The sequence below is a fragment of the Podarcis gaigeae genome (genome assembly GCF_964106915.1).
Source record: "Podarcis gaigeae genome assembly, chromosome: 14".
Taxonomy (NCBI): domain Eukaryota; kingdom Metazoa; phylum Chordata; class Lepidosauria; order Squamata; family Lacertidae; genus Podarcis; species Podarcis gaigeae.
Genome location: NC_139690.1, coordinates 32,332,315 through 32,346,992, shown reverse-complemented (window position 1 = coordinate 32,346,992; position 14,678 = coordinate 32,332,315). Strand labels below are relative to the sequence as shown.

Sequence of the window (14,678 nt, the reverse complement as noted above, 5' to 3'; positions counted from 1 at the left end):
CATGTGCAGCTTGAAAAACGCAGCTTTCTCTGCCCCAGAATTGGTGTTTGCAGCTGGTGCATGGTACATGAGTGTTTTTACTGTTTAGCACAGATTACGCAGCCCGGGTGCTGAGCATGCTTGTCAGGGGCCTTCCGAAGCTGGCTGCCTCTCTAGCCTTCCTCCAGGCAGGCCTAAATATTATTTTAATGCATTTCTCTTTTCATAATTAACTTTCATCTTCGTACAATGCCAGCCAAGCTGGCGATCATGGCAATAAAAGGATGATTATGCAAACGCTTCCCCACTGTGCTGGTGCAGCCAGTTCCAAAGTGCTGGAGGAAGACCTAGCTGCTGCGCAGTGCGGAGCCATTTATTTGCTCTGCACCCTGCGTGCGAACAAGACAATATTGCCTTTTAAATATTTGAGGAGGCCAGGTTGCCTGGGAAAAGGAAGGTAATTCTTCAGGAAGCAGATGTGGGTGTCCCAGGGTCCCCGTCGTCGGCAGAATTATGCAGAGCTTCAGGGGGCAGGTGGAGAGAGAGAGACGCTACTGACACTGAAATATTGTTACAGGAAACCCAGCTTAGCTTCTCCCTCCCTCTCTCTTTCTCTGTCTCCTGTGCTTAAAGGAGGAGGAAGAAGATTTTGAAATAAAAATTAAAAAGTACAACTGAATTTATTTAAAGAAATTAGTGGGTGGTGCTGTGGGTTAACACCACAGAGCCTAGGACTTGCCAATCAGAAGGTCGGCGGTTTGAATCCCTGTGATGGGGTGAGCTCCCATTGCTCGGTCCCTGATCCTGCCAACCTAGCAGTTCGGAAGCACATCAAAGTGCAAGTAGATAAATAGGTACCGTTCTGGCAGGAAGGTAAACGGTGATTCCGTGTGCTGCTCTGGTTCGCCAGAAGCAGCTAAGTCATGCTGGCCACATGACCCGGAAGCTGTACGCCAGCTCCCTTGGCCAATAAAGCGAGGTGAGCACCGCAACCCCAGAGTCGGTCATGACTGGACCTAATAGTCAGGGGTCCCCTTTACCCTAGAGTTTACCCTTTTTAAAAAAAGCAAAAAGCACACACACATGGGTGGGGGAAAGCATGGAAATAGAAACCACAAATTTCCTTCACTATCTGTGGAGGTCTTAGACTGAATAAGACAGTTGAAATGCACTTGATTGCAGAATCTGGAACCTGTGGTTCTAGAGGGCCAGAGGTTCCCCATCCCTGCACTGGAGCGCTTGGTTTCCAGAGACAAAAGGGACACAATCCGCATCTTCCTGGGGATTGAGAATGCCTCCAATCAATGACACAGGGGATTGAAAAAGCCACCAATCATAGGAGAGCACGCAAATATAAGGGTTCCTGCATCTGTCTTCCTGCCTCTCACCTTTCTGCTTCACCTGGGAATCTGAGCCCTTGGTTGTCTGAGTCTTAAGGCCTAAGAACTTAAGAAGAACCTGGTTAATGGTCCATCTAGTCCAGAATCATGTTCTCACAGTGGCCAGCCACATACACAATCTAGTCTGGAGTCTGCTACTTGTGACAGACTTTGATTTACAGTAGGAGCTGTTTGACAGTAGAACAGGCTATATTGGAAGGTGATGGACTCTCCATTGGAGGTTTTTAAACAGAGGCTGTTGACTATCTATCAAGGATAATTTTGCTGTGGTTCCTGCATTGCAGGGGGTTGCACTAGATGAGGCTTGGGGATCCCTCCAACTCTACAATTCTGTGATTCAACAAAGATGAACACACACATGCATCAAAACAAAGAGACACTCGCAGACCGGTGATATTCCAGGCCTAATTGAATAGAGAGTTGGCCCAACATACTTTGGAGAATCTAGCCAGATTTCTTACATCATATTTTATTTATTTGCTGATTTAGAAACCACTTCACAAGCCAAAAGCCACCAAAGTGGGGTATTACAAGATAAAACACAAAAGACTGCAGACTCGTTGAACTAAAAGAAATTAAGGCCATTGCTATAGTTGTACAAGTAATTTTCCGTAAAATGACTGGGTCACATTACAGTAAAGCTTTCTTAAACAAACAAACAAAAGTCTTCCGTAACTGCCTAAATATCAAGATAATTGATTCCAGAGGGCTAATGCAGCAGCACTAAAAGCCTGCTCCTTTGTGCATACTAAACAGACCTCTGGGACAATGTCCTTTCTGAAGAATGCAGTTGCTGAGCAGGGATATATGGGGTAAGGCAGGCCTCTAGATCAGTGTTTTTCAACCACTGTTCCGCGGCACACTAGTGTGCCGCGAGATGTTGCCTGGTGTGCCATGGGGAAAATTGAAAAATTTGAAAGATTTAAAAATAAATAATTTTATATTTTTTCATATTTCTGTTTACTTACTATTTCATAATAAAGTAATTATAAAATACTTTCTTTGTGTTTATTTGATTCCTATTCAAGAGAATTACTTTATATATAGTCAATATAGGCACAGAGTTAAATTTTTTAAACATTTTCTAATGGTGGTGTGCCTCGTGATTTTTTTCATGAAACAAGTGTGCCTTTGCCCAAAAAAGGTTGAAAAACAGTGCTCTAGATGACTGGGTCCCAAGTTGTTTTAAATGCAAAAAAACCCCTTGAATTACGCCCAGTAGCAGGCAGTGTGCAACAAACTCAGCAGAGGTGTTACATAGCGTCAATGGGATGTCCTAGGCAACTACCTAGCTGCTATATTCTGCAGCTAAGCCCAAGGGAAGCTTCACATTACTGCATTGCAGTAATCTAGTCTTGAGGTTGTGGGTGCCAGGACCACAGTGACTAAGCTACCTCGGTCCAGGAATGGCCTTAGCTGTCTTGCCAACTGAAGCTGATAAATATGTCACCCTCTCTTTTTCCTTCTCAGCTATTCAGTTTCTCACTCCTGCCACAAGATGTCAGCAAAGACCACAGTTCTTCTTTCAGAGCTATTTCTGGTGTGGAAACCAACTTGAAAGCATGTCGCCACCCCTTCTCTTTAGTATTGGCAGGTGTCCTGTGTGCAGCAGGATTTCTTTGTAGGATACACCAGGGCTGGCACAGGCAGCTACACACAAACTCACACATACACCTCTCTTTGAAGAGAAGCAGCACCTCTGCCAAAGCAGATGTCTTGCACGCAGCAGTATTTCTTTGTAGGATATAACCAGTGCTCACTTCATCAAGATTATACAGACCTTTGCCCTTTGAAGGTAGAATGTTTGTGAGCATTCTTTGATGTCACAAGGACTTGGGAGGCACCTGCAGATGTTGGGCAGTACAGATGTACAAGGGGGGGGCTTGCAAGTAAATGTTGCAGTACATGTCCTTTCACAAATGAGTGCTCACATTCAGTGTTCCAATAAACTAAGCATCCCACCTTGGCCTCCCATTCTATTTTCTTCTTTTCTTTTCAAACTGTCACTCTAAATTCTGTGGTCATTCAACATGTTCTACTCTCGCTGCATTGTTGTTGTTTTCCAGTGGGTTTCCCCCAAAAGCTTTGGTGGCTTAAAAAAATATATTTTTGTTTGTATTTCTGCAACTCTCCAAGTTCCATCCAACATGTGGGTCGTTTCTGCTTGTTCCCTTGTGGTCCCATTTTTGCTATGCTCCTGCCAGTGCTCACCACCTGACTTTGCTGTCAGAAGCAATTTTCTATAACTGTATTTATATCTACATCTGATCTATTAGTGGAAACCATTCTGCCCGCAGGAATTGCTTCTGCTTGCGGAATTTAGAGACATTTAATACACAGATATATAACCTAGTGGTGGGTAGGCACCTGTTCTGCAGGACTACAGATTTCTGATCATTTCAACCCCAAACTAGGTTATTCCCCCTCACCTTGGGAGGAAGGTGATCAAGGCCTTTGTTCATCTTCAGTCTACCAGAGAAGCTCAGCATGTGAAGATGTCTGAGCTGGTTGATCCAAGCTCAGACCGCATGGCTCTTACAAGCCTTTTTGTGCCGGGGGAAGAGGGGACTATTTTGGAACTTAAAAGGGCATGTTTTAAAGGTCTAGCAACCTATATTTCCACACTTCATTTTGCTGCATGTTTTGTGGTTTTAAATCTCTGTGGGGATTCTCTCACCAAAGACTACTTGCCCCAAACCTGGATCTTGGCATCCAGGAATTTTCCTTTTCATACATCATATTTTATTTCCTCGCCACTGACAGAAGGAGCCTACGTAGATCTGCACAAGACCCTCTTTCCAGAAGGCTACTCATCTGCTAACCAAAATTATAAGCACATGGAAGAAAAAAGGCCCAGGGGAGAGCAAGACAAGTCATCATGTGACTTAAAAGTCGCTCACTTTTAAGTGCCAGCAGGTGGCTCAAAATAAGAAAGAGAAAGCAGAGAGAGATGGAAACCTGGTGGTGTCAAAACCCACTGACCCAGATGGGCTGTGGTGTTTGATAACCTCATATGGTGCAATCCTGCCTTTGCTTAATATCCACCATCCTGGCCATCAGAAGGAAAGCTAGCCCAGTGAGTATCTCAGTAGCCAAGGAAAGCCAGGCAAAGGCCAGAGACCAGCCAAACCGGATGTTGATAATGTCCAGAAGGTTCTTCTTTCCCAGGAGGAGAATGGCTTCCCTGAAGCCTGCGGCAAGGTAGGTGATGTAGATGCTGAGCCCAGCCAGTGTGATGAGAGCTGAAAGAGAGAGAAGCTGTGAAGGAGTCTGAAGAGGGGAACCTTTTCCAGTCTGGGGACCAAATTCCATTCAGGGTAACTTTCTAGGGGTGGGTGGAGCTAGAGGCAAGAGTGGGTGGGGCAATGAAAGCGGCTTTTACCTTTATAAAGTAAATAACAACAATAACAACAACAACAATAGTAATTTATTTATACCCCATTCATCTGGCTGGGTGACTCCCAACAGAATTTTAAAAACACAATAAAACATCAAATATTAAAAACTTCCCTAAACAGGGCTGCCTTCAGCTGTCTTCTAAAAATCAGATACTTGTTTATTTCCTTGACATCTGATAGGAGGGTGTTCTGTGGGCAGGCGCCACTACCGAGAAGGCCCTCTGCCTGGTTCCCTGCAACCTCACTTCTCGCAGGGAGGGAACCGCCAGAAGGCCCTTAGCACTGGATCTCAGTGTCTGGGCTGAACGATGGGGGTGGAGACGCTCCTTCTGGTATACTGGGCCGAGGCCGTTTAGGGCTTTAAAGGTCAGCAACACTTTGAATTGTGCTCAGAAACGTACTGGGAGCCAATGTAGGTCTTTCAGGACTGGTGTTATATGGTCTCTGCCTGCTATTTAAGAGTAAAGGGCGGTACTAGAGTGAGGGTGGACACTACCTTTTACTCATAAAGAGCAAGAAGAGGGCTTATCTCTGAACTCAGTGCTGCCATGCTTGGTGCTGAGATTGAAGATAAAAGATCCATCCAACTGTCCTTCAGCGATTCTATCTAGAGAGCAGCCAGAGGGATATTTTATCTGCCAATCAGGGAGAGAAATCATTCTGCCTGCTCTTTAGATATTGCCCTCTAAAGAGCAGATCGAGAGCTTTATCTCCTGATCAGATCAAGAGATAAAATTTGGAGGCTGGCACGTCTGTGACCTGTCAGGCCATATTCAGTCTGCAGGCCATGGGCTAGTCAACCATGGTACATGGGGAAGGTTACCTTGCCTTCAGCTTCTGTGGAATTAAGGATAGTCTAAAAGTGCAAGGAATTGTTTCCCGTCCCGCCCCCAAATCCATAGCAGCTCCATGGCATACCTCCAAGGAGAAAGAGGAGTCCAGTGAACATAAGAAGGAAGTAAGCCTGTGCAAGGATACTGATGAAGCCTGTCATTGCTCCAAAGATCAACAAGATGAGGCTAAGAGGTAGCAGGATCACAACTGCCCCATGCATATCTGGAGGGAAACAAAATCTATCGGTCACATTTGCCAAGTACTGACCTTACACATATGGCTATTGCCACTTTTTGCAAGGATGTCAAAGGACCTAATTTAACAGCGTGGTATGAAAGTTTTTGTCACGTATCCCTTGAAGAGAAACTTACATGTAAACTAAGAATAGCTAGAAGAAATAGTTGCAGAGACACATTTGTTGGAGACGGTAATCCTGATTGCTTATACAAATGTTTCAAACAACAAAATGAAAGTCCCTTTGGTGTACTCCAACATAAGGATTTCTTAATTGTTTCCTCTTTTTCTTACTTTAAATACTATATCTCTGCATTTATTTATTTTTTAAATCTGAGGGATCTGCACTCTGAAGCTTCTCTGCATTTTCTTTTCTGACTTTGTTCACTTGTTTATGGTCTAGATTTTGTAATGCCCTTTTCTCCACTGTTCTCATTTCAACGAGAAACCACCTAATTTGCAGTTCGAGGGCCTATATGCGAACCAAAGGGCAGCAATACTTCCGAATTCATGCTTCTCCAATTTTGCAATACAAAAAAAATGTATTAGTTGGTCCATATACCAAACACCATGTTTCTTAGGAGAAATTTGAAGTGAAATGATAAAGAATTTTCATGAATTTTCCCCCTTAGCAAGTTCCCGTGGAAATATGGAGAAATGAATTTAAGATGGGGGGAAATGAGAAACTGACATATTTGTCAATCCCTGGTGGTAAGAGAACAATTTGTAAAGAAAAGACAAAATCCATCAAGGCTGGAGCTCCCCTATCCACACAGACACCAGGCCACAATCCATCTGTCATAAGATGCCTGGTTTTCATAAATATCATGGTGGCTGCAATCTGAAGTCCCACTGAGCTGCGCTTCCTTCTGAATAAACATGTTTTGGATGAGAGAATGGGTACCTTGTCTCCCAGCTGTGCTTGTTTGTGATTTGTTCTTTGCTGTAAGTGACCCTTCCTGCTCTTGCCTGTTTTCTCTTTTCCTGTCTTTTTTGTCTTTTTCATGTGCAATGGGCTAATGGATAACTGGAAATTCCTCAAAGCCCTCTGGTGCCTCCTAGGAGCTACTGCTCGGTTGTTTGCTTTCTTCCTGTGCAATCAGCTTTCTGTGCTTCTCCATGACCTTTCCTGCCAGCTATCTTGCCACCAGCTGAATAAACAGAGAGGTGTAGAGTACTTTCCTGGGCCTTTCTAATTCCCTCTTTTGTCTTCTGCCCTAGGTGGCCTGAGCCTGGGCCTCAAGTAAGCAGGGGAGAGACAATCAAATCAGTTTGTGTTTAAAGGTGAGTCTACGTTGGGTTGTAGCCAACTCAGACCCCACCTGCAGCAGTACATCTAAAGCTTCTCCCTTTCTCTGGCCAGGAGACGGAAGGAGCAATGAATGAAAAGGTGGAGAAAGATTTGAGGTGTTTTGAGGAGAGGGGGAGGAAAGGCTTGCAGCTGGGAATTCAGGACTCTGCATGGTAAAGTGAGAAGCTGTGGGGCTTAAGGGTTTTTGTGAAGGTCCCAGGCATTTTCGTCGCAACTGGAGACTATGGTTATCACCCTAAAATGTTGGCAATGAACATGCTGGGTTTCAGTTAAGAAGACTAGAGTCTGCCTTGCTTTTTGGAAAAAAAAAGAAGAGTAGAAGAGTAGATTTTCATCCTTGTAAGTGAGTGGCTGGATTCTGAGTTCCACTTTGTTTCTCTTCAGTACCAATTGCGCATGCACTGAAAACCTGGCTTCCTTCTTGGTCTTTTAAAGCTACTATGGAAACCAATAAAGAATAGAAACTCGGGAGTTGGTAATGAATGCTATTATACTAATTCACAGAACTGTTAGAGGTGCTTGCCTTAGTACATTGGTGCAACTGGCCAAAACAAGAGGTTCTGCTGTGATTTCCTCCCACCTTTCGCTGCTTCCAGCTCTTCTACAGGGGAAGATGAAAAATGTGGCTTCCCATAACAATGGATAAATGATGCAAGAAAGAGAGACTGCAGTGGGCAGCTTACTCATGAACACATTTCATCTTCTTGCAACAGGCCCAGCTTAGGCATGAGGAGATTTTTGACTAGCATATTAGAACTGTGAACCTGGAGCTGACTTCCAAACCACATTTCCACATCATTATAGGAAGAGCTTGCAGCAATTGCCATAAGCTGCAACTTAGTTCTTATATAGTTAAATTACGGAATTCGCTCCCGCAAATGGTCAAGGTGGCCACCAACTTGGACAGCTTTTGAAAAGGGTTAGATGAATTTGGCAACTAGGCTTTAAGGATATCTTCTATCTATCTCCTCTGTCAGAGGCAGCAGGCCTCTCAATGCCAGTTGCTGGGGAGTGCAAGTAGGGAGAGCGCTGTTGTACTCAAATTCTGCTTGGGGAATTTATCTAGTGTGTTGCGTTTGGTGGGCCCTTGACTTGATCCAACAGGGGTCCTCTTAGGTTATTGTTCTCCACTAGCAGATAGGTTGACCCACTCCAAGGCATCTTGCTTGCTAGCAAAATGACCATATAGATATATAGCCGGAATGATTGACTACAGCTAAATGGGTATGTGAGCTCACAGTTGCTTGCCTTTGCATTTTCACATTTATTCTTGATTCTGGTAAGCATGTTAGTTATAGTCTTTTATATACTAATCTTTTATGCTCTTCCCCGTCTGTTTAATGCTCCTAACCCTTCTTTTAGGGTTTTTTTTTTAGTTTCTTTTAGATTCTTATAGTCCTTTAGCTATATCTTTTGTTTTAATACTTTTTAGCTTTCCAAAACGTTTTACAGATTCTAAATGATTGTACCCCCACCTTACTTGTGCTGGTCTATGACCATAATAAAGATTTGATTGATTGATTGATTGATTGATTGATTGATTGACTGGTAAGCATGCTGACTTTTGCTCCTTGGTTCTAGAGATAGGCCTAAGTCCAAACAGACCCTGAATGTTGTGGCCCCATTCCTGGATGGTAAAATTAGGTGGAATATTTTGCTCATAAGAGCATAGGGAAAGCTCTACAGCTAGGTTAGGCCAAAGGCTCTTGTAGTCCAACATCGTGTTTTCACAATGGCAAACAGATGCCCATGGAAAGCAGGATCTCAGTGCAACAACATCACTCTCTCCACTTGAGATTCCCAGAAACTGGAATTTAGGTGCACAATGTCTCTGGCAGTGAAGTTAGAACACAGCCATCATGGCTAGCAGCCGCAGATAGCCATTTCCTGCATAACATTGTCTAATCTCTGGTAAAAGCCTCACTGCCTCATCTTGTAGGAGAAAATCAAATAGTACATACACTATGTGAAGAAGTGTTTTCTTTTGTTTGTCTTGAATCTTAATTTTGGGGTGGGAGGGAATGGATACCATTTTTTCTCTCTCCAAATGCCCCAGAGAGAACACCATTCTGGGACATTACAAGTAAGGGGGATGGCAGCCCCCATAACTGGAAAGGGGTGGGTCCAGTCTGTCAATATTGCATGTGTACATTTGTAAGTGGGTGTTAGGGAAAAGGTAGTACCTCTGGTGGGGGACATGTCATGCTCCTTCTGGGGTAGTTTGTCCACCTTTGGTCCCCACCTTGCTCTCAGTCTTCACCTGTGGCTCCTAGAAGCTGTCAGCATGCAACAGCAGTAACACCACATGAAATGCCTTCGACTGGCCAGCTAAACCAGGTGAGGGTAGCCAGTGGGTCTCAAACCCTGGGTAAACTAGAGTCTTTCCTTGCATGCAAAGACAGGCTCTGGTAGATTGAGTGGACACGACCGATTGTGGGTCCAACGGTCAATAAGGTGTTTTCTGCACATGCTGTAGACTAGAGGGAAGTGAGGGGCAGATGGGGCTCATCAACCTGGAAAGGTCTGGCAAGGTGGCCCATCTGGGAGAAGAAAAACTCTGATCCTAAACCTCTGCTGCCTTGTGGGATATCTTTGGGAGAAGAAAGGGCTAAGGAATAAACCCTACATAAATCGGGAGTGGAGTCCCTAAGGCAGTTGGGATAGCGCCATGTACAACTCCTTCCAGCAACTCCTTCAGCCAAGCTGGTACCACACATATTGCTCTGCTTTCCTTTCCACCACATCAATGAGGCCAAGAGAGGGGGTCTTGTCATCTAGTGTCAGGGACTGGGCAGAAGAGGAATGGTGGAGACCACCTCCCCATGCTGACCCCTCCAGAGAGGAGGAAGAGGAAGACAGTATATATTGACAACAGGGGTTTGAGAGAGGTCACAGCTCAGAGGCAGATGAGGAGAAAAGCTGGGAAATCATGGGAGAGCCAGAACAACACCCAGCTGACTCGTCATTAGAAAGCATTCTAGGCCCTCCATCTCCCAAAACCTGGTGAGCCTTAAAAGTAGGAGAACAAAGAACTCAAAGACATAGGTACATAGCAGCACTCGTAGAGGAGATGATGAGAATGACAAATGAGGAAGTGGAAGAGATGAGGAGGTGGAGATTCACTTGGGACAACGCCATTATCCAAGAGGCTAGGTTCTCTAGCCTCTTTCTGTAAAGATTGAAATAAAAAAAGGTCTGTAAGATACTTTTCCTTGTCTTTATACTTTCCTAGGCAACCAGCCAGGAGCTGCTGACAGCATCCTAACATCTGGGCAGCCCAGGACCTCCATACACCTGTCCAGGCTTGAGCCCCACAGAGGTCAATTTGGTGCTGCTAACACAGCAGTTTGACTTCACCCCAGAGGCGCACTCCATTGTCTCTTGAGACAGATGGATGCCGACAACAACAAAAACATTTGTATGTCCGTTTCATCCTATTTTCACATTAATCTGGGATTTTTTTAGGTACTATTTTTTATTTAAAGACATACTCAGATATCACACGTATATAAATACTTGTTTTATATCAACATATGCATTTCTGAACACATTTTATCCTAAAATATGAATTATGGTACCTTTTTTTAAGCCACTTACTTAAAAGTTGCTTGTGTGATGTGGTGATATTTGATATGTCAGGTTTAAAGGGGTTTACCAAATTGAAACAGGTCCTATTAACTGGAAGAGAAAGAAAAGAAAGGGAAAGACCATAAAACATTTATTCAGAATTCAATAGATCATTTCTTACTACAAATTTTCCATTTCACCACTGTTGATTAATCAACCTGAAGGATCAAGTTGATTAATCTGGTTGCTAAACCAAGTAGAACATGCAGCTCCACTTCTTCTTGACGCAACCTCCCAGCACAGGACAGTTCTATGAGACTGGTCTGCAGCAGCCAAATCCATTGCTTGACTGCAGCAGTCAAATCCATGGATTTCAACATGGATAGCATTTATGCCTTTCAGAACTCCACCCTGGAGGCTTAGCCCCTTAATCCTAACCATCACTAACTAATTTGCCAGCACTCATCCTTTATTTACCAATGTAGTGATCTGCAACCAGCAGGTTTAGAATAAGGACTCCTTCTGGGAATGTCCTGTCTCTCCAATGCTTGTTTCCTTTCCTTTCACCTATAAAGAGTGTCAAGGTAGGGAAGTGGTTTGAGTTCTGGTCTAGGACCTGGGAGGCCAGGATTCAAATATCTACCCAACCATGCAGCTCACTGGGTGATCTTGGGCCAGTCACTATCACTTAGCCTAATCTACTTCACAGGGGTGTTGTGATGATGAAACAGAATGGGGAGATCTATACACCACCTTGAGCTCCTTGGAGGAAAGGTAGGATGTGACTAAAGCATGGTTGGAAAATAAAATAAGCCCATCTACCAGCCATGTGGTGGGATACCTTGCGAGACAGTTGGTGGGATGGGGTCTGCCCAGCCAGCCAATTAAAGGAAGTGAGTATTTCCCTTTAGGAAGAGACTTTTCCCAAAGAGCTCAACTTATGTCAGTGGGCCATGGCTCAGAGGTAGATCACCTGCTTTGCAGAACATCCCATGCTCAATCCCTGGCATTTCCAGGTAGACTCCCTGTCTGAAACCCTGGAGAGCCACTGCCAGTCAGTGTAAACCATACTGAGCTCTAGGTGGACCAATGGTCTGACTCAGTCTAAGGCACTTTCCTGTGCGCCTAACCATTTCCCACCAAAGCTCAAGAGGAAACCAGGGGTTACTTACCTTGGCACGACCTCCAGAGCCCTGAATGGGAGCTCAGGCTGTCTGTGCGGTTGAGGAGCTTCTGCAGCTTAGAAGCATCAATAAGGTACCAAAAGTCAGTGCTGATAGCCACCAGCAGGAAGCTGAAACTGACCACGCCAGCCAAGGCTGCCAAGAGGGAGACGGCGTTCAGTGTGACTTTCATGGCAATTTTTTCAGGCTGCCACCTGCTGCCTTGGTCCTAAGACTGAAAGAACTGAACCACTGTTTTCATCCCTTGATCACAAGCTGGTCCTCCGGATATGATTCCCAGGGTGCCCAACAGATGAATTGCAGTCCAAACGGCGGTAATAACAGCCTGGTGGTCAGGAAAATCCACACATAATTAATTAAACCCTGCCTCCAATCTGTCCCTCTCTCCCTTTATTTACTCTGTCTTTTCCTCCCAGCATGGAAAGTCATAGCCAGTTGGTTCCCGCTTTTGAATAAGATGTACTTATGACAGTCGTTGGCCCCCCCTTCTTTGCACTTCACCCAGTCACCCTCCAAATGAGTAAACACGCACAGCGCATGGTTGAAGAAGCCCACTCTAGCCCATCAAAGTACCAAACGGCTTCTTGTTCAGGCAATAATTATCCAACAGCTTTTTTCTCCTGAATACAAGAAAGGAGGAGGAGGAGGAGAAGGACGTCAGAGATCAGCACCACAGACAGTGCCCAGAGAGCAATGAGTAAATCCAGCTCTTTTAAGCTGCAGGGAGGTTGCAAAAAGGAATTTGCAACAAGGGAATAGGATGACCTACAAAGAGATGGTCAGGGCATATCCACACATGATCTCCAAAGGACTCTCCTTTGTATTTCTTGGGTGTATAATTAGATGTTAGAGCCTGGAAAGATCAATCTGTACTTTTCATTGAAAAAAAGTCTCTCTCTGATGCTTCCCATCCCATCTTAATGGCTTCCAAAATGTGCACATTATTATATTATGTCAGAAACGTAAAGGCATCTTCAGTGCCATGTGTGAAAAGTCATTCTGTACTTTGCTGTTCTTCAGGTCTTCAGCTTAGATATTATTGCTTGTACCCCCTAATAATGTATGGGTTGTCCGTGGTAGTGCACAGATTGTTTCAGTGCAGGAGATTATATGCCAACTTGCTGAGAAGTGCCTTGCATGGCCACGGTGTGAGAGCCTGGAGAGGCATGACCAGCTCAGCCAGAATAAACTGGTCAGGAGACTGAGGTAGATTTATTAATGGGATTATTCAATATGAGGAAGTTGTATAAATTCACTTGATGGGAGCAACACACATGAAACCATACAGGTGTTGTAATAAGAGAGTCACAGTTTTGTTTAAAGTCCGAAACAACTTAGCCTCAGACAGACTAGAGCAGGCTGTTACAAAGCAGCTCTGGACCATCCTGGCTGCTGTTTTGAACCCGAGGTTCAGGGCAATCCTGGCTGCCTGTTTGGATAGGTTGCTGCTGCATTTATGGCATAAGTTGCTATGAATGCTGTACACCCCTCCATCCTACACTCAGGCTGTATATATGTGTAAATAAAACCATATGTCATAAAGACACCATAGTTTCTGTTGCGCCTCATTCCAAGAGCAACACAAACCCTGGTTAAGTGCAAAGACCATGGGATCTCACACCACTCAGAGATTGAGGCAGCCTGTAACAATAGGCTACCACCCTTTTTCTCAAAATAACTCAAAGCATTATTGTTGTTGTCTTCAATCACTTGCTTATTCAAAAAACTGAAGCACTTGTCATGAGAGAAGATGGCACCAAAATAGGGGGTGATAGGGGCAGCTCCCCAGCTCTTCCACCTGAGACACCTTCCGCTGGAAGGCAAAGATATGCATGCCATGCAGTCTGTCCTGCCACCCTCTGCATGCCATGATTAGCCACCTGCCCTCAGGTGCAGTGGAGGACATGATCCCATTTGGCATGTGATGAGAACATAGGAAGAGCCCTACTGGATCAGGCCAATGGCCCATCAATTCCAGCATCCTGTTCTCACAATGACCAGCCAGAAGCCCCAAAGCGAAACCTGTAAGCTGAACCTGAACACAAGAACAACTCTTTCTTCCTGCAGATTCCAGCAAGTTCTATTCAGAAGTATGACTGCCATTATTGGTCTTCTCCTCTTCCATGAATCTGTCCAATCCTCTTTTAAAGCCATCCAAGTTGGTGGCCATCACTGCCTCCTGCAGAAGCAAGTTCCATAGTTTAACTATATGCTGTGTGAATAAGAACTTTCTTTTATTTGTCCTGATTTCTCCAGCAGCAAAATGTCTTGGGCTGGTTCTGCCATTTGGTGCACACCATGCACATAAAATATATGAGGGGGAGCAAGCTTGAGCCATATTGCATTTGCCCATGACATATCCGTCAATGTTTCACCAATGAGCACAGGAATGTAGAAAGTGGCCGTATCAGTCTATGGGGTCAGCTGCAATGGGCAGGAAGGTTTTGGACAGGAATCTTTATTTTCATCTTAGAATAAGTGATGGCTGAAAGATGCTGTTCCTGGCAATCTTGACATTATTAGCTGTTAGATTATGTGATTGTTTTCCATGCTTTTAACTGTTTTAAAATTTATTTTTAATTGTATTGCTTTTTTACTGATGTATTCACTGTCTTGGAAGGGTGGGATATAAATTTAATCAATAGTAAATAAAATAGAGCAGACCCATCAAAATCAATTAATGTGACTAATTTATGTCAATTGATTTCAATGGGTCTTCTCTAGGTATGTCTTAATTGAATGTGACTGTAAGGCTGCTGTTCTTGGGTGA

At 44.3% G+C, this 14,678-nt stretch overlaps 1 protein-coding gene across 1 annotated transcript; it reads right to left on the bottom strand.

The window, feature by feature from the left end:
* Positions 1 to 2,606: 2,606 nt before the first annotated feature.
* Positions 2,607 to 12,539, bottom strand: TMEM114 (transmembrane protein 114). Its single transcript, XM_083711945.1, has 4 exons — positions 11,897 to 12,539; positions 10,755 to 10,835; positions 5,696 to 5,833; positions 2,607 to 4,621 (listed from the first exon to the last, which is right to left on the bottom strand). Exons 1-4 carry the CDS (start codon positions 12,078 to 12,080, stop codon positions 4,389 to 4,391), a joined length of 636 nt encoding a protein of 211 aa, XP_083568071.1. The 5' UTR covers positions 12,081 to 12,539; the 3' UTR covers positions 2,607 to 4,388.
* Positions 12,540 to 14,678: the final 2,139 nt, after the last annotated feature.

Coding starts and splice junctions, on each gene's coding strand:
- TMEM114 (XM_083711945.1), bottom strand. CDS start 12,080: ATGAAAGTCACACTGAACGCCGTCTCCCTCTTGGCAGCCTTGGCTGGC. Junction 10,836..11,896: donor GCTCTGGAGGTCGTGCCAAG/GTAAGTAACCCC, acceptor TTTCTCTTCCAG/TTAATAGGACCTGTTTCAAT. Junction 4,622..5,695: donor ACTCCTCTTTCTCCTTGGAG/GTATGCCATGGA, acceptor TCTCTCTTTCAG/CTCTCATCACACTGGCTGGG.